Here is a 24,069-nt window from a genome sequence, read left to right as displayed (position 1 = left end):
CATCATCATCATCACATTCATAGCCAAAGACTAGGATGCGTAGAGCTGACCTCTCCGCCGCTGAGGAGTATCTCGTTCTGAGTGGTCATCACGGCGCTTGTTGCCAAGGTCACTGGTGTTGACAGTAACTGTGGCTTTGATCTCTACCTGGGCAGCTTTCATTCGGTCATAAAAAACCCGAAAGAACTTCTCCGACTTTTTATCCTCCGTGAGACGTTTATAAAAGGAGCGCTGTATTCAAACCAACAGAGAGGATGAGGACAGCCATGCTGGCTAACCACTGTACATGTCTCTGCACACAGTGCCTCATGGGATCTAGACACAGAGCACTTAAAACAGTTCTGCGTGGGATCTAGACACAGAGCACTTAAAACAGTTCTGCGTGGGATCTAGACACAGAGCACTTAAAACAGTTCTGCATGGGATCTAGACACAGAGCACTTAAAACAGTTCTGCGTGGGATCTAGACGAAGAGCGCTTAAAACACAGGGCTGTTAGTTTTCAAACCTCATCTTGGTTAAATGGTAGTTTCCTATATTTTATAATCAATAGCGGAATCACACTACTCACACTCTTAGCTTTATTACAAAGTCAACAGCATTAGTACCAAGGAACAAACTGCTCCTCTGCTGATTCTCACTACGTTTAAAAACATTTCAGTGGTGCACTTTAAACCTTCACTTTAAAGGCTCATTTTTTCCATGACTATACTGTTAGTTTCAAAATGGATTTTGCAGGGTTTTGCAAAGTGGTTTCTCAGTATTAAAACTATTGGTCAGACTGTGCTGTGTGTGATTATAAATAATGGAAAACAGGAATTTTAATAAGGTCTGGGTTAAAAAATAGGAAAATTGCTAAAGTGATCAATACTAATCAATACTAGAGAGGGACCCATGTTAAACACTAAAACAATCTGTGTCTGCTCTCACCTGGATGGTTGTGTTCCCACCCTCCAGCAGGGCAATAGCCAACAGGATGCTCTCGTGAAAGACACGGTCACTGGTGGTGTTCATGATTAGGTCAATAACCAGGTCAGATGCCCCCTCACGATCCAGGTGACACTGCACTTCTGTTAGAGACATTTCAGCCCGACTCAGAGCACCTAATTACACACACACAAACGCACCAAACATAAAAGCATGCCACTGACCTAGAGATGACCGTCAGAAGACATTTTTTGCCGGCATAAAAATATGAATTCTACTAATGCATGTCTAACTAATGCATATGCTGTATCGATACTGATAATAAAACGTACGATATTTGAACATGAGCCCATGCACATACCTGACTGGTTCTTGTTCGGACCTACAGGTGTAAGGCTGGAGTTACTGAATGTTGTCAGACTGTCTCTCCTCCCACCACTCCTGAAGTTACCATAGTAACGATTCACAAGCAGCTGCCTCAGAGCCTCTCCCTGCGGTGGCATGTTGTCCAAATATGAATGTGGTTGCATATGTGTGTCTATTTCATATAGGCACAGATAATTTATACCCATTATCTATTCTGCAAAATACTATTTTAACATTCTGTTCGTAAATGAAATGATGTGTGTTAGCGTTTGTTTGGATTAATAAAGCAGCCCGTCAGGTGTGTGGTTAGTGCGGAGCTGAGAATCCCAGAGCTCAGGGGTCACAGGGACCTACCCTCCTCTGATCCTCCAGCTGTTCTGGTGGCAGACTCACATCTACCTGTTGAGTGTGTGAGCAGAGTGGACAAAACAACACTAACACAGGGTTAGTGAGCAAAGTGGAAAATAAAACACTAACACAGAGTTAGTCATCATCAACATACACACAGCATCATGCAGCGTGTTATAAGCTATGATCCATCAGTGAGTGACCAAGTGACAAGCCAGTAATAGATGGATGCAGTATTGCTTTTGGTGTACATCATATCCTCATTAATTCAGGTCAATGCATTCACTGGGCAAATTAGTGAGAAATCAATAGGAAGAAGTGTTAGTAGTTAGTAGTTAGTAGAGGAATTCAGGGAGCAAACACAGTTACAGTAAACTAGTAACCCTGGCACAGAAAATTACTATTGCAGTACAGCAAAGCACCAATACAACTACTTCATATTAGCAGTCAACACTCAACTACAACAGATTATTATATAACGGCAGGGAAAAAATCTGTTGTAGTGCAAGAACACTACTTCTATTCCCAACCGTTCCACAAGGGCCCAACTAGGCACTGCCTCAGAGACCCACTACAGAGACATTTAGACAGAGAGAAGGACAGGGATGAGAGAACAACACACGAAGGAGGAGTGAGAAAGGAATTTGAAAACAGACAACAACCTCAGTAACATCCATCTCATCATCAAATGGCATGTGCTGAAAAAGAGAAGTGAAAGCTGGGTTAGTGAAAAGGTGAGCATGTTCAAGCAAACCACTGATTACTGGTGGCATAAGGTTAAACAGAGGCCTAAAACAAGCAGGCGAAAACCAAGAATAAACAGGCCAATACAAATGCATGCTATAAGTCCTTATTAATGTGCTCAGACAAAACACTCATTAGAAATGAAGAGGATGAACACACAATGTCTAAGGACAGAGGGCTTGTGTAAGGTGTTGTCTGCATAACAAAATGCAAGATCTCTCCAAAACCCCCCTGGAACTGGTCCCTACTCCTGGTATTGGTTGGACGTTTGAAGTCACTTGCTGTAGTAACCCTAACCCTTACTGAGCTACGATCTAGCTGAAAGATATTACTCTTTGCCCCTCTCCTCTTCCTGTACCTTCTCTCCATAGCCTCTGTCTTTGGTCATCATTTCACGGAGGGTCTGCAGAACTTTAATGCACAAGCGCTCCTCATTCTCCTCCAGCAGCTGCTTTGTGTGTTTGATCAACCTGTCCAGAAAATCATGATACACCCATTTCAGCAGTGCCTCTCAGAGGCCATGACACTCAGAGGCCACGACTCTCAGAGGCCACGACTTGGATAGATCTCATTACTGATATTGCAAAATTCTTACTTCATTACAGAGATGATGTGTGTAAATGTACACAAAAAAGTAACGGTAATGCTGCGTATAAGTAAAAAGGCGTGCATTACTCACACTCTTAGCTTGGCAGAAAAGCTAAGAGTGCGAGTAGTATTTTAAAAAAGACTGGCATTGTGTTTGGCATGTTCTCCTACTTGCAGATGAATCCTCCACTCTCACACTTGCGGTGCGCCTCAGTGTGCTCTGGGAACAGCAGCTCCGGCCGGTGGAGAACATCCACCAACACAGACAACTCTGCCTGCACCAAGGGCCTCAAGCGCTCCTCTAATGCCGAAACTATGTCCTAGACACACACACACACACACACAAAGAGTAAGAGAATAAAAAGCTTGTTAAAAATTGTCACTGCCAAAAGATGAACATTTTTAAGTTATTATATATGATTTTTAGAAATTGTTGAAAGCTGTTAAAAATATGAAGGACAAAAGCTCAAGTGTTTGCCTTGGGCTCACCTGCAGTCTCTCAATGATGTTTCGGTAGTCACGGGAGGTGGTGGGAGTGGAGTCTCTCCGCACTGCATTGCGGACAGACAGTCTCCAGCTCAGAGCCGTTTTCTGCACAATATTGTTTGACTTTATAAACAGGTTATTCACCTGACAGTCCAGATCCACTGGGATGGCTATCGCACGGCCCTTAGCTGATAGAAAGCACACACACACACACACACACACACACACACACACACACACACACACCAGAACTCTCAATGTTTTTTGCCTACAACAGTAGTGTTGCTAGAGATAAAATGATCACTGAGAGCCTAAATGTGAATTTTTATTGTTGTCTTGAATGTTCATAAATGTAATTAAAGTATAAATGTGAAAACCAAGTTCACTGTTCTCTCTTGTGGCTCAGTAAAAGTACATTCAGGTAAAAATATCTAGCTGTCAAATTGCTTGCTGAGAGTAACTACTCTAAAATAATCATCCTGGAGGAGGAGGAGGATGATGATGATAATGATGATGATGATGATGATTTGTATAGCACCTTTTTAAAACTGAGGTATTTACATACCAGTAAAATGATGGGTAAACAGTGCAAGGATTGGTGTGATCCACTACTCTATTAATCCCTATTAATGGAGCTCTTGGGTAGGCCAGATATGAATCTAGACTAGATTCTTCACATATCAGTTTCTCACTGTTAGCAATTGAGTCCAAATAAACAACTAGATGAACTATACAATCTCTGAGCTTTCTTTCCAATAACCAGAACCTCTTCCTTATCTTTGATCAATACCAGGAAATTCTGAAATATCCAAGTTATTGTCATCTGTTTGGCTCAGAACAGATCCTATAGACTTGTAATAATCAGGATTTAAGGATAGATATAGCTGGTTGTCATGTGCATACTGATGCTGATGGGACCAAATGTTGCGCATGTCAATTATTTCAGGTAGGATACAGAATGAAGGGGCTAGAATCAAGCCTTGCTAGATTCTGCAGGGTCCCGTGTCATGAGTCCGAGTGCAACATAGTAATCACGACCATTTAAGCAGGAACTGAACCAGACTAACACTGTTACTTAACTGCTAGTTAAGTAAAATCCCACAGTTGACCATCATAAACAACACCAAGGTCTATGAGAACCAGGACAGACAGGATACCTGAAGCACTGCAATACAAGTCCTGACACACAGACTGAAAAAATACATTATTATATGCTGAGGTAAGTCAGTCAGCTGAACAGAAAGTACTTTCTCAAATATGTTACCAAAAACTGAATGTTGAATGTCGAAGACTGAAAACTGTAGTTTCTAAGTACTAAGGAGTCGAGATTATTTTTGTTCAGTAGAGGCTTGATGTCTTGAGACTATATGGATAAATATTGTCGTGACAGATTGATAAGATTCAGGAAATCAGCCGATAATAATCTAAAAACTTTAGTTGGTAAAGGGGTCAAGAGGGCAGCTTGAAGAGTTCAAGCCTGATATGACTTTAATGCTTCTTAGATAGCTGAATCTTAGGTATCTAAAAAAGTGGACAGTGCTTTTGACATCCCTCCATGACAGAAAAGTGACCAAACCATTGGGTTGGTTAGAAGCAATGTTTTCTGTTTGTCAGTCAGACAATCTCAAACACAATAAGATACATAAGAGTCCTTGGCAAGCTTGTTTTCTGTGTTAAGCATTCTAGGCTATTTTATTGTAGATAACACAATGCACAATTTGTAGTTTTGACGGTGAGGTGCATGAAAGCAGAATTGCAGAAGATATACAGTGTATTTTTTTGTGGGTGGTGGGCGGGTGATCCTGCAGTAAAGGATGAAAGTGTATTGGGGAGGGAAGATGGCATTACATTGAGAGATGAGCGCTTACCCACGTCACTAAGCACTTTTATACAGGCCTCCACACTGCCCTTCTGACTTGGAACCAACCAGTTACAGTGGTACACACGAAACACACCCTGCAAGAGTTGCACAAACACCGGCTGACGGGTCTGAGAAACAGAAAGAGGGAGTGAGAGTGAGAGGGTGCAAGAAACACTTTACATATGAGTTAGAGCAGGAGAAGCACAGCTGCGCAGTGCCCAGGGCCTCCAGAGCAAGGTCAGGGGAGCCCTTGTGGGCCTGCTTTGCTGGGGCTCACCTGAAGGCTGGTGCTCTGGTCCGAGAAGGGGGAGCTGAAGAAGGTGGTGACGATGCTCATGATGGTCTCGGTGACATAGCACTCCAGAACCGTGTCCGCGTGCTTGCGGTCACTTGTGTTGTTACACACCTATAAAGAGCAGAGGAGAGGTCATGCAGCTCACACAGGTGATGGACTCTGGATGTTACAAATATAGTCACTGGCTGATATGCAACATGGTTCCTTGCTTCATGTCAAAACACTTGTGATGAGAAATAACATGGTGCAGTTTAAGATGGAGTATATTCATTTTGAGCAGAGCATGCACAATAATTGCATCCCTTTGAAAATAAAAGACCATAAAGAATTAAACAAGAAAATGCTTGGCCTCGTACTCTGCAGATGTCCACTAGGAAGTTGTCAAACAGTTTCCACATATGATTGCTGGTATAGATTTCCTTCATCTCAACCTCTGTATCGACATAGCAGTGATTGAGAAAATTCACGTATGCCATCTTCACCTGAGAAAAAAAGCTCATACTTCATACAAGATCACACTTCCCTGCAACCGACCCTATACTGGCCATGTATTCACAACCAGTAGCAAAATTTCTGCCCGTCACAAGCACACACCTCAGGAATGCAGTCTTCATGTGTGACCACTCGCACAATGTCGTCCAAAGGAAGAAGGGAGTTGCATTTGATCTCAGTGTAGACATTCTTCCCCTCGGTACACACAGCCAGCAACTCCACAAGGTGGATATGATACCTGGAGGACACAATCACCTGTAGCAGCTCAAAAAATGGATGTGTACAGGAATACCCTTACTAGACATATAAAGCAATTCTGTAATGTCCAACATAGATCAAACCGCACTCTAAAACTGGTGAAAGTCTTAGTAAGATCTGCTCTCACACACACACACACACACACACCTGAGCGCGCTGTTCTCATCTAGACGCTCTCTCTCCAGACGCATCATCTGAACCAATGTCTGGAATGACGCACGGTCATTATAGAACACAAGGACGTCCTCACCTGCAGTCACCAGCTTCACACACACACACATGGCAAATCAAGGAAAGGAAACGTGATTTATTTTCCTGGGATAATTCAGAGTGCCCCCTCCCCCTCCCCCATCCACACACACACACACACACACACACACACACACACACACACACACACACACACACACACACACACACACACACACACACACACACACACACTATACAGTACTCCTGGGTACCGAAAACATGCAGGGGTAAGGGGCAAGGCAGGGGCAAGGCAGGGGCAAGGCAGGGGCAAGGCAGGGGCAAGGCAGGGGCAAGACAGTGGAACACCTGAACTGCTCATGGTGATGCTTAAGCATTCTGGCCATGATTGTCTATTGCTGCTGCTGGGCCAGTATGGATCCATTATGTGCAAAAGTGTTCAGGCTACAATAGGCAAGAAAAAGCTGGACGCACAGAATGCAATATAGGACATCTCTGAGGTGAAACTGAGGTAAGGCCAACGGAAAAATGCAAAAAACCTTTAATGGCCTGAACTTCATGCATTTTTTTAAATGTAAAAATAAATATGAGCTTAGCAATCAACATTTTCTTTGAATTAGAAAACTACTAATTCAAGAAGACTTTACATACATACTAAACCATAGTGCTTTCCTGTGCTCAGTTACAAACACTGAAGATTCTTTTAGCCAAAGTCCTTCAAAGTTGAGGGCCTCACACACAACAGTTAACATCATGCATTATGTGCTAAAGGTATTTGTATAAAATATGACATCACAGCTATTTAAAAAATTAAGTAAAATGGCATGGAAACAGCCCTTCTTAGAAGGATTCCACAAACAGTTAATAAAGAACTGCCTGTTTTAAGTTTCAAGTGAGTAAATATTTGCATTAGTTTTTGATAGATGATGTTACTAGTGCACTCAGACTGTTGGACTATATGCTGCTTTATCAAAAATAAATGCAAACATATGCACATGCCAGTCAAAAGGGTTACCTTTTTCTACAGTTCAGCTGTAATGTTTTATGATAGTAGGGTTGTTACCTTTAGGCATCAATAATGCGTCTTCCACCTGTATTTTGGATTTGACTTGATTGGCCTAAAATTTCCAGTTTCCAGCCAAACAAACTTGTTAATATGGTTGTATTGCTTGCTCAACTCACAATAAAATGGACAAATGGAAGTCAAAGCTGGACACCTGCACATACAGCCTAAAGACTACCTTGTCTGGGTAACCCTATATGACTGACAACCCAAAGTATATGCTATATTTGTTGTAAAAAATCTTTTAGCAGGAATGTATCACAAATTCCCAATTCCTACGTATGCACCAACCCATGCATCAACCAACCTCAGCCATGACAATGTCCTGGCATTTCTTGATGAACTTATTCTCAGCTTTCACAATGGTCTGCAGAAATTTGAGGTAGTGGACACTTCGGCCATGGGTCTCGATGCAGTGCACAAAATGCTGGACCACTCTCTCATTAATCTCACTGCACAACTGGAAATTATTCATAAAGATATGCTGCATGGTCACCGCCTCCAAAATCTAATAGCCACAGAGAGAAAGAGAGCGAAAACTAGATTATTTATGTATTATGTTATAATATGTTGATTGTATTAGAGGATATGTGTGCATATCAAGGAAGCTGTAATGCAAGGAGGATGAGTGGGGGATCTTACCCCAGGGTTGAGGAACAAGTTGATGTGTTTGTGCAGCAATGTCTGGTTCTGCTGGTTTCCAGCACAGAAGTTCTGGAGGAACTGATGAGCCAGTGTCATAATCTCCTGCATCCAGACATCCTCTCCCTAAAAAAAACCACACACCCACACAAAGTGCTAAACAAAATCAGGTCACTAGCCCACAGACACAGGAGCAGCAGCGCACAGCAGCATCATGTGCCACACAAACGCACTTTTTCATAGGGGATCTGCAGCAGCTCCAGGACCACCGAGTGAGCGCCCATGTTCCTGAGGAGACGCTGCTGTTGCTTTTTGTTCTTCCTGCCTGACAGACACTCCATCACACAGAGCTTGCTTAGTCTTAGTAAGATCTGCTCTCACACAGACATACACAGACACACACACACACAGACACACACACACAATTTGAAAACACAGATCTGCATGGCTGTAAGTACACATTCACAGAGCTTAAGAATGTAACACGATCATGAGGAAGCCGATCTAACCTCCTTCCCCAGGCGGTAGTTGGAGCTGCTGGTGCTCTCCACTTTGGGTTTGTCTAATCCGTCTGAAATTGAGTCAGTCTGTTAAACACAAAAAGAAATATCTATGTTACTGAGGCAGTTTGATTATATTCGTTTAGATGTACTGGGACACTGCAAATTTGCATAATTTTGGCTTTGATCTTGGTAGGCACGTTCCAAGGCCGTCAGTAATTTAGCAAAATGAAGTCTTCATTTCTGCACTAGTATTTCCAGTCCAGTGTTCAGTACCCCAGAGAGTCCGGGCCTTTAGTCTCTGGCTCTGCTGTACTGTACAGGTATGCTGGGAGCTGAGACAGGGCAAACACCTGGACAACCTTCAGGTTCCTGGGCCCCAGCTTGGAAAACACTCTTCTACACAACTCACTTCTACTTCCCCACATGAGTCCATGTAACTAGATACAAATTTACTATGATGATAACTTGATGATAACTTCAAACTGCACATGGGATCTATAAACTCTTCCTAATATTTAACCTGGTGCATGCTATGCTTTGACCTTGTGATGTGTTTCCGTGGTGATGACCTCCCCTGTGTGAAGTCCTGAGTCTGACCCCTGCCTCTTGAAGACCCACAGCTCAGACTTCTCCACAATGGAGCGCAGCTGGTCCAGGTCTGCCTTAATCTGCTTGTAGTTCTCCACATCCTGACTGGTCACCAGGAGCTGCACCTGCACACCCACAACAGCTTACAGCAACCACACTAACGCAGAAGATTATATACTCACGTTTTATATGCTGTATAATAACATTCTATTACAAAGACAGTAGCTGAATATACATCCCTGTAATTGCTGTAAGTATATAATGGGGGTCTGATAAAAGTAACTAATATTACAGACAACCAGAGGGTCTCACAGTATCTATACAAAGAAAGTTAAGCATTATAAATACCACCTCTGCAATTGTGTGTGCATGTGTGTGTTACCTGTTTGAAGGCCTGCAGGACTTCCTGTCGTTGGCTGAAGTGTCTGAATAGTAGGTGCAGGGCTCTGGACACCAGTGGGGGGTAATCATGCATGGTGAGGTGCAGGAGGACCCTCAGAAATGTCCGACCACCGTGGTCATCCAGGTCCAGTGGAGTGTTCTCCTCACTACACACACACACACACACACACACACACACACACACACACACACACACATTCCCTCAGAAACACCAATGTGCAGCAGGCTTCATGTACGTGTACCATACAACATAAGGTAATGATTACACAAAGGTACAAATCTCACCTTCCTCCAAAAATCCCCTCAGCCTGCTCTTCAATGTGCTCAAAGTCCAGTGCACCTAAACACAGCAAGAGCTTCATCACACCACACACACACTCACATGCACCCAACCCACTTGCACACAGACTCCCACCTTGCACGCTGGTGTGTGATTCCGGGTTAATAGAGGGCTCTGCCTGAGAGTTGCTCTCATCAAACTCGCTCTTAAAGATGCTCAGCAGACAAGAGATGCGGTAATCCAGTCGCACGTTCAGAATGAACTAGAAATACAGGTGGGCGGGATGGCACAGGAGAGATGCAGCAAACAGGACAGTATTTAGTGCAGGAACATGTAATCATAAGGAACAGGATGACTCTTTCGTACACGTCAGAGCTGCTGTCGTAATCTGTAATCTGAGTAATATGCGCAGTCCATCTTGATTAGTAGTGATGTCTGTATACCTGCAGGATTTCTATGATCTTAAGCTTGGTGTCCATGACCAGGATGTCCTGTTTTTGAGGTTCGGTTTGGGCTTTGACTGAATCTTGGTCCGGGGAGGCACGCGTGGAGACTGGCAGGAAACCTCCGCCTCTCAGCACCACCTGTGTCATCAGCTCACCCACCCCATGGATGGAGCGTATCACATTACTGCCTGTACACGCAGGCACAAGAAAGCATAGTCAATGTTAATGAGACTTATGACTCCAACACCACTGTAATTCCAATACTTATCCTGCATGAGATATGACAGGCTTGTGTGTGTACTGCTCGGAGACTCTCAGCATTGCACATTTGACTTCTAGTGCATCTGACCTTTGCTAGGGTCTCTGTCCAGTTTGACGGTGAAGGAGGTGCTGACGTGCACACAGTCCAGGATGGCCAGCAGAATCTTTGTCAGCCGCAGCAAGTCACTGAAGGTGTAAAAGCCGAAGTATATCAGGTTCCTCGCCAAGTTCACCACCTATGACACACAGCACGTGAGAGGATTGGCGGACGGGGCTCCATGAAGCTGAATGTTAGCTGATGAGCATGGGTTGGACCATCGTCTCCTGGGGACATTTCCAGCATCAAGAGAGAGTGGGTGGATGTAAAAACACACCTCAAAGGTGAGTTTATTTTTCTCTTTGTCTGAAAAAGGAAAGCTCTGGCACACAACGTCCCGCAGGTAGGTCTCCACAAAGTCCATAGTGTGGGAAAACTTCTCCTTCACCTCATCACGTGAAGTTCCGTCATTATCATAACTGATTGGAGAAGCATAGCAAATATAGTATGGATTGGTTGAAAACATGCTACTACATCTGTCTGTCTGTTAATAGGATTGGCTGTAGGATGTGTCGCTCACTCATCGATGGAGATCTGTGAGGGGATCTCAGACCAGAGTCGAGCATACTTGACGGGTGTGACCTGTTCTTGGGGGTCACGGTCCACATGCATGTGCAGCATCATGCGGCAGAAGGACGCTCGGAGGTCAAAGGGCAAATCTTCATCGGACATGCAGCGAAGAATCAGGTCCACGTCGAGCTGAGCTGAGATCTTATTAATAGCCAAATACTGCCGGTCCAGACACATTCGAGCAAACAGATTCAGCTGGTACCTGTCAGAGAAAACCAAAGCAGACAGCGACCTCTTAAGGGAGCCTGCTGGCAAAGAAGATCTTCACCTAAAGTATGCCCTTATAATATACATTAGTGGCAGTTTGTGTATGCTTGTGTGTGTGTGTGTGTGTGTGTGTGTGTGTGTGTGTGTGTGTGTGTGCGTGTGTGCGCGTGTATGCAAGTGTGTGTGCATACCTGTAATAGCTGACAACCTCCTTGTTCTCAATGTGTCCCTCTTTGGAGTGTGTGTGCACATGTGTGTACCTGTAATATCTGATCACCTCCTGGTCTTCAGCGTGGCCCTCCATTGCACATGTGTGTGTGCGTGCGCATGTGTGTGTATGTGTGTGTGTGTATATGTGCGTACCTGTAATAGCTGATCACCTCCTGGTCCTCAGCGTGTCCTTCTTTGGCGTCCTGGGCAAGCTCTCTGATGCTTTTGCTTTTCACCTCACCGCTGCTTTCCTTCCAGAACAACCACACTTCCTCCTCATCCTCCTCTTCCTCATCTGCACTCTCCCCAAGCCCTTGTCCTGGAACCTCGAACCGTGATAGCACCAGCCTGACATGTACGCACACACACACACACACACACACACACACACACACACACACATTACCAATACTGTATGGTTATAGCTATGCATAAGAGGAACTATGCCTCAGCCTGATACTGTGTGGTTTTTAAGCAAACACAAGCATACAGTGATAATGGAATGCAGATTATCAAAGGCTAATTTTTAATACTAGAATCATCCGATCAAAGTAAAAATAAATAAATAAATAAATAAATAAATAAATAAATAAATAAATAGATTAATAATAATAAAAATAAAAGGAGGCTGAACTATATGGCATATTCCCATGCTTTCATTTGCTTTCTCAAATGTTACAAAAATCATGTTCTTTTAATTTATATGCAAGTACAAATATCTGATTTTCCACCGCACATGTAAGTGCTGTGGTGCCGGGAGTGTGGCCTACTTGGTCTCAATCAGAATGTCTGCATTGGCTGGATCCAGCACTGCAGTACAGATAAGCTCCTGGGTGACAGGAATAGATTTGTTCATCGATACACACAAGTCAGACAGGTAGTCCAGGAACCTACACATGGATGGAAGCATACACAACCACATATAGTCATATAGTGTAACAATACTCCACAGGCCAGGAAATCTACTTATTTCATGAGATATTTAAAGATCTGGGTAATCACTCTATACCTCATTTCTTTCTGTCTCTCAGTCTCAGACATAAAATTAGTAATCTTTGTTTTGCACAAACACACACACACACACACACACACACACACACACACACACACACACACACAGACACACACAGACAGACACTAAAACAAACCTGGGCTCTCTGTTCTTGCGGACAAGGCTGACGAAGGTGTCAATCTCAGCGGCTGTGATGTGTTTTTCCAACAGCTTCCGGTTGTTGTGTAGAAGAGCCGTGATGGTGTCCTCTGCCAGCACATCATAGCCAATCTGCTTCTGCATGAAGCGGAACTGCTTTGCTATGTACTCCTACACACGCACACACACACACACACACACACACACACACACACACACACACACACACACACACACACACACACACACACAGCTCAGTAAAACCTTCAGGAGATATAATAGTAGATTTAACATTTAATTTATTCCTTTATTTATTTTTGGCAATATTAAGGCCATTTTTGTACTTTTGACTACAGAATTTAATTAAAACCCTGCAAAACTGGCCATTTAGGACATTTCATAAGCAAAAATCTTCATGTAACCAGCAGCTGCTCATTTTTGCTGGGTGAAATAGCAATAGCAATCAACCCCTGCTATTGCAGTAAGAACAGGGAATCATAATGGCACCTGGTTTTTGCGGTAGTCCTGCTGTGAATGGCGCAGAACTCGGTAGCACAGTCGGCAGATGTGTCGGAAGGGAGCGTGCCGTTGGTCAGCCAGTTCTTCCAATCGCAACATTGGACCATCCCCACTGTCAGTGAAAGGAGCCTGCAGCAGCTTGAAGATCTGGCCAATCACAGTTAACAGACAGCACAGATCAGATTGTGATTGCCATCCCGAGAGGCACTGAAGGCAGTGTGTGAGGGGGCGGAGCTGTACCTGTTTGAGTATGTTCTGCTCCCGCATGAGCTTTTGCCGCTCTCTGTTGGGTTTGTTCACTGTTATTTCCAGCACATCCTGGGCGCTGCTGGGAATATCTACCACAAAGTACACCAGGTCCTCCAGCAGCTTAGTCACTGCTCTGAGAAAGGAAACAGCGCTTTTTGTACCATTTACCAACTTTAAACCTTATTTGTCCCATAACAGATAATGTAGTTCTGTGTGAAATGATCAGAGGAACAGCAGCTGCCATTTTTCTATTTGCAAGTGGGCAACTACATGGAGCCATGTAGTGAGATGCACTGAGGGGGAAAGGTAGGATGGACAGAAATCTGAAATGGTGGAGTGATGAGTAGATTCTATACCTCCTCTCATTCTGGGTGATGGTGCCCTTTTCCAGTTTACCAGCGATGGAGGCCAGTACTTTACTGGCATCATTAGCAAAATCGAGATCTCTGACCTCTGCGGGGGACACAGGCACTATAGCAAAAGCTTCCTTATCTTCCTTCAAAGGAGATGTACCTATCTGTGTGTGTGTGTGTGTGTGTGTGTGTGTGTGTGTGTGTGTAAGAGGGAGGGAGGGAGAGAGAGTGATAGTATTTAAATCTGCAAAGAAACCACTAAAGAAAAGATACATTGAACAATGTAAACGAACTGTATTTGCGTATAACACACATTCTAACTCACTCTGAGCATGACTGGTTTCTCTTCCTCCTTGTCTATGGGGTGGTTAGTACTATGGACCCAGGTATTCGTGCAGAGGTGCCTAAGCCTTACATATGAGTTCCTAACACACAACACAGCAATTACACAAACACATTACTTGTGCAAATCAGAGTATCCACTCAGTAGCCAAACATGACCATTATGCTTAACCTAAATCCAGCTCCTGTCTCAGTCATTGTTATGGTCTGTTTGATCTACCTGGGCACAAGAGAGTCCCCCCCTCTCAGAGTAGTAGGGTCCAGCTCAAAGATAGAGGAGATGTCATTGCCATCGGGAACAGCCACCAGCGTGTACATGACCTTATCCTGTGGATATTTGTACATGCTTGCATCACTTCCTGTTCACAGTCCAGCTGCAATATGCAATACACTATAAAATAACTCTGCATACTGTAAATAATTTAAATAAAACCTCTTGTCTACTGCTAGAACCAAATACACTGAAAACACACACTCACGGAGGAATGAGATTCCAGGCATTCTTCTTCATAGTCTGGGTTTACCTGGGGAAAAAATTATCGAAAAGATAAAGGATGGCATATGTAATATGCAATGTACATAATACATACATTTATAAGTAAATGTGAGGGGATTTAGTGCTTTATTACTGTCTATTATCTTCTGTGTGTGTATGTGTGTTCAAGAACTCACTTTGCATGTTATATCTCACCTCTGCAGCAAGGTAATGTCCAGTTGCCAGGTGTTTGAACCTGAACAAACTGTTCCAGTAGCCTGCTCCTCCTCTACAGGGATCATGCTGCACAACCTGTAAAACACACACACACACACACACACACACACACACACACACTCACTCACTCACTCACCTGCTGTACTTCCCAGGGAAATCATAACACATGAGCAGGTACAAGGAGTTCACATGACATACTCTGACCTCCACTTCCCAAAGTGCTTTGCTGCTGGTTGCTGAGGTTGCAGACTGGCGTCCAGTGGTGCGCAGGAAAACATACTGCTTCTTCCGGTGGTCATCACATGTTAGAAACTTCTCCTGTTCTGCATGGAACAACCGGACCACATCTCCCTAATACACACACACACACGCATGTATGCAAGCATGCAGACACAATCCTTATCCCCTTATCCTCTAATCTTCTCTCTATATTAGATTTAAGATGTATAAAATATTACACATAGAAATATATTGGTTAATTAATGCAAAATATAAGAAAACAAAAGAAACAAAGAATAACAACACTTGTCTTCAACTCACGCCTTTCAAAACAACCTCTTGATTGTCACTCCATTTCATGAACAGAACAATTTTCCAGCTGGTGCTGCAGTTGACTGAGTTTACCTGTCAAAACAAAAGCAGAGTAAAGAGAAACAAGGCAGTGTGGCAAAGGCAAGATAAGAGTGAAAAAGAAGAATATTAAAAAACAAAATGAGAAGCTATGGGAGCTGTCAGAGATGAGCTTTTTCTGGTTTTGCTACCCACCACATCACACTACCATTCATTTATGGAATTTAGCTGATGCTTTTATCCAAAGCGACTTACAATTATGATACAACCTGAGTACAACCTGAGCAACTAAGGGTTAAGGGCCTTGCTCAGGGGCCCAACAGTGGCATCTTGGCAGTGGTGGGGCTTGAACCAGCAACCTTCTAATTACAAGTCAAGTACTTTAACCACTGAGCTGCCACTACCATTCCTCCTCCCTAACTCCCCCTTTTTCCTCGCATGACCCTCACATGCTACATCTTTCTTTTGCACCTTGGTCAACCCTGATTCCATGGACGTCTACTGGACCCCTGCTTCCTCTGCCTCCACCGCATCCACATCCAGACCCCAGCACTTCCAGGAACCATGGCCCCTTAAGTTTGGGTCCAGCTGTTTCCTTCAATTCCTCTGTAAACCAATCAAATGTCCAACTCTGGGCAGACCTTCATCACACATGCCAACTCTGTCCTCTCCATCTGTTCCTCCACCCCTTTAGCCTACCCACCTTGCATTGATCTTTACCAAACTCATCATAACAGGAAACAAGCTGCTTTACTGCCTCTGAATTCTCTAATCATCAGAACCCTCAATTCCTCTTGAAACCAGTTTCTTCTCACCTTCTTTGGTTTCTTTCAATGCTCTGAATTCTCCTTTACATCAAATTCATTCAACCCCACCTGTCATCCCGTCTCTCCAATACATTCATCCTTAACTGCAACACACAAATATTTACTATCAAACATATCAAAACAGATCATCTAGGAAAGACCATTCCACTATACCTATTCCGTCTTGACTCCCTGTTCATACAATACAAACCCCTACAATACAAATTCCCAGCCATTTGACCCTGTCTTCATCTACAAAAGGAACTCCACTATCTTCACCAAGTCATCTCCCTGAGCAGCCATCCACATGACCAGTTCTCCAGAAACCTATTACTCGGCAAAAGAGCATCTGCCAAATTTCCAATGCAGTTAAGAGGTGCTTGAATATTTGCTTATGTGAAAGCAAGGGTCTCTTTAAAGGGTAACATTATGTCAGTCAGACTTTTAACAACACTTTTTAGAGAGAGGTAATAGCAAGATAGTGGATTTAAGATTTGAAGGATGAAGGAACAGAATAGTCAGTAAGGTGCAAAAAGTAAAGAGTAAACCAATAAACACTGATAGATTTAATTTTATACCTTGTGAGGGAGGTTTTATATAACTTTCTGTTAACTACATCTTTCCTGATTTTTTATTACACTAAAACATGTAGCAACATTTGTTTTCACCAAAATGTAATAAATGAAAGGATTATCTCTAATCTCAGTGAACTGTATGTGTTACCTCATTGCATCCTGGGTTATCTACAAGCTGATGGCTGCTAGCATGAAGTGGCTGTCCGGCATTCACAGGATTTAACACAACCTTATCTCCGATGACAACCTACAGCACAATGTGCACAGACAAGGACACACACACACTTCAGTTCAAATAAACACATCTGAGTAACTCCACTCACTGCAGCTTAGTGTACTCACACTGTCTCCTATGGAGCGCAGCTTGTAGAACGGTTGGATGTAGAACCAGGAGCCCTCATTCCCTGCTGCATCCAGCGTCACACGCATGGCATTCTTCTCCAGCAGAGCGGGCAAACGCTTATTCACTGTCAGATACTTATTGCTCTTCAGGTGCAACAGCTAGAATCACACACAGACAAATGCAGCTGACATGGTTGATGGAGCACTTAAGTGTAAGTGTGTGTTTTGGGGGGAGAGAGTAGGATCACCTGGATGACATTTCCATACTGAATGACAGTTCCCAGCAGCTTCTTATTCTCTGATTCATTTTGTTTCTTCTCTAGATCAGCAGCATGCTAAAACAGAGCCAATGACAAATAATTCTGGAGACAGTGAGACTGCATCCACAGGGAAGTGCATTTATTTCTAAGAAGAACTGGAAATGCCAAGATAATGGTATAAACAGAGCCTCATGCACATGCATGCACACAGACACACACACACACACACGCACACACAGCCACGCAAAGGTCAGGGATTCTAGGCCCTGATGCATGACTTTTCAATAAATAAATAATATTAACAATTAGATGTACCAAACATATTTGTAGAAGGACGAGGTATATTTCAAAGTACTGCTCAAGTGGATGGAAATGCTGGCATATAAGACCATAAAGTTTAGGCATTTAGCCTCATGTTACAAAAAATTAAATCATGACTAAGGAAACCTCACTGAAATACTACTGTTACTGACTTAAATTTAACATGGAGCCTTAAGCTTTATTTCTAATTGAATTGCATTTTGAATTCCAAACTGGCCTGCTGTGTCCATGACTTAATCAATGTTTTATTTAGAAAGACACTTTCGGGATAAGGTCCATCTATGGGTTAAGATCTCAGGACATTCTGTTTATTTGTGTTCTGAAAATCTGGAGTGAGAAGAGCAAGAAGACATTTTGATTATCGGCTCTATCATCTTAGAAAAATGCTCCTAGCTTAGCTAAAGTCTTGTTAAATCCAATGAATCCAATGAAATCCAATGAATTTAAAGCCATTGTAGGTTTAACTGAATCAGAAATAACTGTGAACGGGTTGGAGAGTATCAAATTCTGCATGGCAATCAAATATTTCATTTTATCTGATTGTTCTACTGATGTGAGTTCCTTATTATATGCTGTTCCTGGAGCTAAATGTGATGATGATGATTTCTTGTAATAGAAAATTATATCCAAGTAAGATTTATTTGGTTAAATAAAGTTTAATAAAGTTTTGTATAACTAACATTATTGTTGTTAAAACCATATACTTTTTAAATGGATGTTCACTGTCAGCAGTGCAACAAATGTACAATTAGTTAAAACCAATCTCAAAAGAGTCAAGGTCAAATACACTAGATTATGACACACAGACACAATCAGACTTGGTGATTTAGCAGGTGCTGCACATGCACACGCGCACACACACACAGACACACACACACACACACACACACAGACACACACACACACACACAGACACACTCACGTGTAATTTGTTAAGTAAAACAGTGTCAGTTGTGCTGGTTCCTCCAGGTCTGGCAGCTTTCCAAAACTGTTTCTGTGCTGAATATCTGTTCATGGGACATAATCTGAACAGACAGTCTGGGGAGGCGAGAGAAAAAGAGAGATTAAACACAATACAAACCTCATTTTAGCAGGAGCAGATATGTGTATACAAGTGTTTCAATGACACTGAGTAAAAGACTTGCTTAACAATGCCATGCCACTGGGGTTCACGTTCAAGTCTCAGCTGTGCGATGTAGTGGCAAATACACAATGGCGTTTCCACAGACCATAACAAAAGCCAGAATGCACATGCAAATCATTCGGAAGATTTCAGGTAGAATCAAAATCACACTGTGCACAAAGAAATAAAAATCTGGTGGATTTCTCTCAAACTGTAGCAAAGCCTAACAGAGTGAAGTATTACTTAACTAATCTTAGTAAGAGTTTAATGTATCCAATAACACCAGGAAGTAAAATTTCTAGTGACATAAGGAGTAAAGAGAAACAGTACTGTCTGTTCAGACACACGGACACTGAGCCATGGAGGTCCGCAGAGGTACCGTCTATGGCTAAGATAAAGCCTTTGAGATAACAGGATAACAGGAAGAAAACAGTATGAAAACCAATATGTAAACTGCATGAGTGAATGTGAGTGTGTTTTACATACAGGGTGTAGTTTGTCATGGCAGGATCAAAGAGCGCTCAGCTATTTTAATGTAACATGACTAAAACTCTGTTTGAGTTCATTAGGCCTATTTGCACGCATACACATGAATCTTGTAACTAGTCACCTCTGTGAAGTTGGGATCTACATGGAAGAGAAAAAGCCCTCCAGCGTTCCTACAGGAGCGCCAGTCTTACCAAATAAGGAGAGAGGGGGAGTGCTGAAGAGAAAGAGAGAGAGAAAGAAGGAGAGAGAGGGAGAAGTCTGCTCTCTGTTTCTGGAGATTGGGTTGATAAAACAACTAAATGCTTAAGGGTCAACCAGAGGAATGTAGGGCACATCGCACACTGCACACACACACACACACACACACACACACACACACACACACACACAGGCTGACAGAATAAGGCCTTCAGAATTGGGTTAGGATTGAGAGGGCTTATGTTTTTAGAGGAAGACACTGTGTGCGTCATTTCTTTAGTGTCTCAATGTTTCGACTACCTCTTTCTGCATTACTCATTCCCTTACTCTACTCTTTCTCTGCTTTCTAATCTTTCTGGAGCCTTTTGTGGCTAGAGCTCATTAGGACAGGAAAGCAAACAAAGAGCACCAATACCGCCATGTCAGCATCAATGTCAAACGCAGAACCACACATAGACAATACAACAAACACAGTGAAAGGAGTGACAAGGTGAGAGGCAGAGGTAGGTGTGTGTTTATATTCAGAGGAAATAGTATGCATTCCTCTTTAGAGAGGCCCAAAAGGCCTTCTGAGACTGTTTTGCAACCGTAATCATAACCATAACCATGTCAAAGGCAGAATGAGCAGTATTTACAACTTTACAGTATTTACAACTTTACAGTTGGCAGTATAACAAAAACAATGGCATATAATAGCAATGGCATAATTACATCAACATTGAAGAAAAGGGACATCCTACTTAAGTGGTTTCCATGACTACAATGACCATTTTCTCCAAGGATATTCAACTATGACCAGTCCAGCATAACTCACTCAACTTCCGCTAGATGAGCTAAAAATAAATCAGCAGAATTCACTTCAGTTCACACACATACAATCCTTACCCCTGAATTTCTTGGGCGGGTTATTTAGGTCTCCAGCATCTGGCTGGACAACACAACGGTCATCAACCAACCTTACAAGACAAAAAAAAAAAAGAAAGGATGAAAGAAAATAGTTTTTGTGAGTGTTGTGAGAGTATGTGTAGAGAGTGAGAAAGTGACAGAGAAATAGGACGGTGTGTGTGTGTGTGTGTGTGTGTGTGTGTGTGTGTGTGTGTGTGTGTGTGTGTTGGATAAAGGGGGCAGGGAAGCAGCTGAGTTCCTAGGACAGATATAGCCATTTCTGGTTGAAAACAGCATCCTCCTGGTCATCATCCAAATCCCACGATCAGTCAGCCACAAGTACACACACACACGAAGAGTGTTAAACTGCTGACAGCTAGGTCACGCAGTTCCAAGGTCATAAACAGCAGAGCTATCGGCAATGTGCTAAGTCCCGAAGTAAGTATAATTAACCATTTAGCAAATGTACTATCTGCTCTTTCACTATCTATAAATCATTGTAATGAACTGTGGAGGGACTGTTTTAATAAAGAAGCTGAAATAATGTTTTAAGCTGCTTGCATGGCATTGTGAATCAATCCTGCCAACAAAGCAAGTCCTACTCCTACTACCCTACTGCCTGTGAGGGACAGAGACTAAAAGCTCACTTCTTCTTGTTAAAGCACTCTTAGCACTCTTTTGTGCTACAGACTGGAAAAATGTCCATTGGGATTTGGAATGCTTGTAAAGGAAACAAGTAAACACTTAGTGAATAAATCAGCTGAATCAAAAATCTATTTACTCATCCATCAGATGAATAGCTAATATATTACTTATCAGATTAATTAACTAGTATAGCTAGCAAAAGATATGATCAGATGAATTGATCAGATGAATTATTATGGCTAGTATAATTGTATCATCCATCAAATTAATTAGTATAGCTATATTATCCATCAGTTTAATTAGTATACGCAGCATAGCTATATTATCCGTCAGTTGAATTAGTATTGTTAATATAGCTTTATCATCCTTAAGTTGAATTAATATCTGACATATCTAAGAAACAGCTCTACTACATGGTCTCCATGGTCATATAGGCACTAAATACAGTGGAACAGTACTAAGGATTTTGAGGATACACAGATACTGAAACACCTTATGCTGGAATTCCAGTTATGACAGATCTTTGCTACTAAATGACGTGTCAAAGAACAGACCTCAGTCAGCAGTTTGCATTTATAATGTCCTTCAATTTACTAAGTAGTATACCTAATAACTAAGTCTATGGAAATGTATTCAGAATGCAAGCTACAAAGTGTCTGGAATTAATGACCTCACATCCAAGTACCCTGCATTGGTAAAATCACCCCAAAATATAAGCAAACTTACCCTAGGGTGCTGATGAAGCCACTGGTGGAGCCCTCAGCGTACAGGGAGCATATGTCCCCAATGTGCAGAAAACTCGACATCTTCTCCACCATGGCAAGAACACCTCCACCTGGAGCAGGTGGAAGAGGTCAGATGTCAAACGTTCAGCAGACTCAGCGACACCTGGTGCATATACAGCACTAAACCAGATCAAGTAAAACATGGAGGTAATGATAAAAACAAATGCTGGGAAAAGGAGGTGTCAGTAAAACACTGAGGATTAGAACCACTGTTGCTAAACCTAAGCATTTGCCTTTTAACTTTTCATGCTATATCAGTACTTGACTTTTCTTACGAAACTCCACGGATTCCCCAGAGGTACCAAGGTAATTTGAATAACAAATAAGCCTGCCACAGAATTGTACACGCATATACGTCCACTCTTCACACCCACGGACCGTTCCTGTAGTTCAAGCTGTGGAGAGATTTACATAAGCTTGTGTGTAGAGGGTTTTTCCGACAGGCTACCGTTAACAGTAAAATCTAAATGGTTTCTGATGTTGCTGAAATATGGAACATAATGCTTCACCCAATGTGCAAAATAAAAAGAAATCACATGAGTTATCAAACAACTGAAAACGAATAAACTCTCCTACTTGCATGAATTTTGTGTTATCAGACTTTGCACATCGCGCAAAATAGCACCTGTTACGCTGTTTGTGTAAGGCTCGTAACTGAGCATATCTGCATGATCAGAAGGATAGCCTACATTGCGATGCAGCTAGCATTGCCCTATGTAGAGAGGTTGAAAGTGACAGATTTATTCTGATTTAAAACTAGGCAGTAAAACTACAAGAGCAAACCAGCAAACTCGCTCGTCTCCGGTGGCGATGCAGTCAGCACCAGCGCAGAGGAGCCAACGCAAGCATAGTGTAATTTTTGCAATCTTCCTATAACAGGCCAAAGACGACGGATCTAAGAAGCTACACAACCGAAGAAACAATTTTAGTAATGAATCAAATGGCGCTATCTATAATTTTATGTTTATACAATCTGAAGGTGTAGTTCAACAGTTTTTAAAACAACTTCTTAAAACTACCGCCGCAACGTAAAGACCGTTTCTTTAAAATGAACAGTCTCAAATTCGAGTGTTAGTATAAACGAACTTTGTAAAGACAAAGACAAAACCTACATCTGCAGCGCCAAATAATTTTAGTTTGCACATTTTTGAGATGGTGCTTCGTGTAGCCTTCTGTGGTGAGTGCGATGCTCTCTCACAGATAAGATAAATATTTAGCCTAATAAAAGGTGATGCTCAATCCAAAAGATTACTCATTCGAAAGTAATGTTTACCTCACAGAGTTGAACTCAACACGATATTGCAAAGTCCGGTTAATGGTTTTTTTTTTTTTAAGTTCAATCCTCTCGAAAAATCCTAATCCAGAGACTCCAGAGTGCACCCGACAGTAAAAAACGGTCCATCGCCCCCTATTCGTCTCTTTTCGGTTTGCCGAAATAACTCGCAGATTGTAAACTGTGATTGGTTTCTGGGAAACTGTGTTTCTGGTGTTCAACGGCAGTTTTGTCAGTACCTTAACGCGTTTAATCAGAGACTACATATCCCAATAAGCATTAAAATTAGCCTGCAAGACCTTATTTGGGCTGACGCCAAAAAGGAGTGAAACAAAAATTTTAGAATTCCCGCAGTTTTACAAATTAGTTTATTTCATTAACATAAATATATTAAATGTCTAATAGATCAGTATAATGTATCTACTGTGTAGTCTATACATTTATAAAACAGTGAACAATTTAATCCGTAGCCACATGCCACGAACCTTTTGTGAAGTGACGCAGTCACGGCGCAAAGATGGTGACCTACACGTCACATTCGCAAATATGCAATAATGATTAAATATTTGAATACTAATGAATTGGCGCACAAATCACTTATCTTAGCCTAATGAGGCTTACTTGGAGGG

At 42.3% G+C, this 24,069-nt stretch overlaps 1 protein-coding gene across 4 annotated transcripts in view; it reads right to left on the bottom strand.

Annotated features, from left to right (window-relative positions):
- Window positions 1–23,558, bottom strand: part of itpr1a (inositol 1,4,5-trisphosphate receptor, type 1a) — a 31,042-nt gene extending 7,484 nt beyond the window's left edge. The window contains exons 1-44 of one of the 4 annotated variants that reach the window (XM_035524601.1): window positions 23,441–23,558; window positions 22,109–22,217; window positions 20,738–20,808; window positions 18,965–19,080; window positions 17,710–17,796; window positions 17,462–17,620; window positions 17,268–17,366; window positions 15,709–15,792; window positions 15,373–15,519; window positions 15,148–15,243; window positions 14,936–14,980; window positions 14,677–14,783; window positions 14,440–14,539; window positions 14,118–14,278; window positions 13,753–13,894; window positions 13,501–13,659; window positions 12,992–13,164; window positions 12,614–12,733; window positions 11,997–12,191; window positions 11,377–11,628; window positions 11,134–11,275; window positions 10,848–10,995; window positions 10,496–10,686; window positions 10,188–10,314; window positions 10,058–10,112; window positions 9,753–9,918; window positions 9,325–9,495; window positions 8,789–8,866; window positions 8,513–8,650; window positions 8,280–8,405; window positions 7,945–8,145; window positions 6,512–6,627; window positions 6,209–6,344; window positions 5,971–6,096; window positions 5,597–5,725; window positions 5,327–5,447; window positions 3,462–3,646; window positions 3,144–3,292; window positions 2,743–2,854; window positions 2,303–2,338; window positions 1,647–1,691; window positions 1,288–1,417; window positions 930–1,102; window positions 51–231 (exon numbers count right to left, since the gene is read on the bottom strand). In XM_035524601.1, the coding sequence (XP_035380494.1) occupies window positions 51–231; window positions 930–1,102; window positions 1,288–1,417; window positions 1,647–1,691; window positions 2,303–2,338; window positions 2,743–2,854; window positions 3,144–3,292; window positions 3,462–3,646; window positions 5,327–5,447; window positions 5,597–5,725; window positions 5,971–6,096; window positions 6,209–6,344; window positions 6,512–6,627; window positions 7,945–8,145; window positions 8,280–8,405; window positions 8,513–8,650; window positions 8,789–8,866; window positions 9,325–9,495; window positions 9,753–9,918; window positions 10,058–10,112; window positions 10,188–10,314; window positions 10,496–10,686; window positions 10,848–10,995; window positions 11,134–11,275; window positions 11,377–11,628; window positions 11,997–12,191; window positions 12,614–12,733; window positions 12,992–13,164; window positions 13,501–13,659; window positions 13,753–13,894; window positions 14,118–14,278; window positions 14,440–14,539; window positions 14,677–14,783; window positions 14,936–14,980; window positions 15,148–15,243; window positions 15,373–15,519; window positions 15,709–15,792; window positions 17,268–17,366; window positions 17,462–17,620; window positions 17,710–17,796; window positions 18,965–19,080; window positions 20,738–20,808; window positions 22,109–22,200 (5,587 nt within the window). In that variant the 5' untranslated portion in view covers window positions 22,201–22,217; window positions 23,441–23,558. Of the gene's footprint in view, window positions 1–50; window positions 232–929; window positions 1,103–1,287; window positions 1,418–1,646; window positions 1,692–2,302; window positions 2,339–2,742; window positions 2,855–3,143; window positions 3,293–3,461; window positions 3,647–5,326; window positions 5,448–5,596; window positions 5,726–5,970; window positions 6,097–6,208; window positions 6,345–6,511; window positions 6,628–7,944; window positions 8,146–8,279; window positions 8,406–8,512; window positions 8,651–8,788; window positions 8,867–9,324; window positions 9,496–9,752; window positions 9,919–10,057; window positions 10,315–10,495; window positions 10,687–10,847; window positions 10,996–11,133; window positions 11,276–11,376; window positions 11,629–11,996; window positions 12,192–12,613; window positions 12,734–12,991; window positions 13,165–13,500; window positions 13,660–13,752; window positions 13,895–14,117; window positions 14,279–14,439; window positions 14,540–14,676; window positions 14,784–14,935; window positions 14,981–15,147; window positions 15,244–15,372; window positions 15,520–15,708; window positions 15,793–17,267; window positions 17,367–17,461; window positions 17,621–17,709; window positions 17,797–18,964; window positions 19,081–20,737; window positions 20,809–22,108; window positions 22,218–23,440 lie in introns of all 4 variants that reach the window. The other 3 variants (XM_035524600.1, XM_035524603.1, XM_035524602.1) reach the window with 3 other exon arrangements.
- Between the last annotated feature and the right edge of the window lie 511 nt (window positions 23,559–24,069).

Source organism: Electrophorus electricus, chromosome 3 (assembly GCF_013358815.1).
Source record: "Electrophorus electricus isolate fEleEle1 chromosome 3, fEleEle1.pri, whole genome shotgun sequence".
Classification (NCBI taxonomy): domain Eukaryota; kingdom Metazoa; phylum Chordata; class Actinopteri; order Gymnotiformes; family Gymnotidae; genus Electrophorus; species Electrophorus electricus.
Note: the sequence above shows the minus strand (reverse complement) of the source record. Positions and strands in the feature narration are given on the sequence as shown.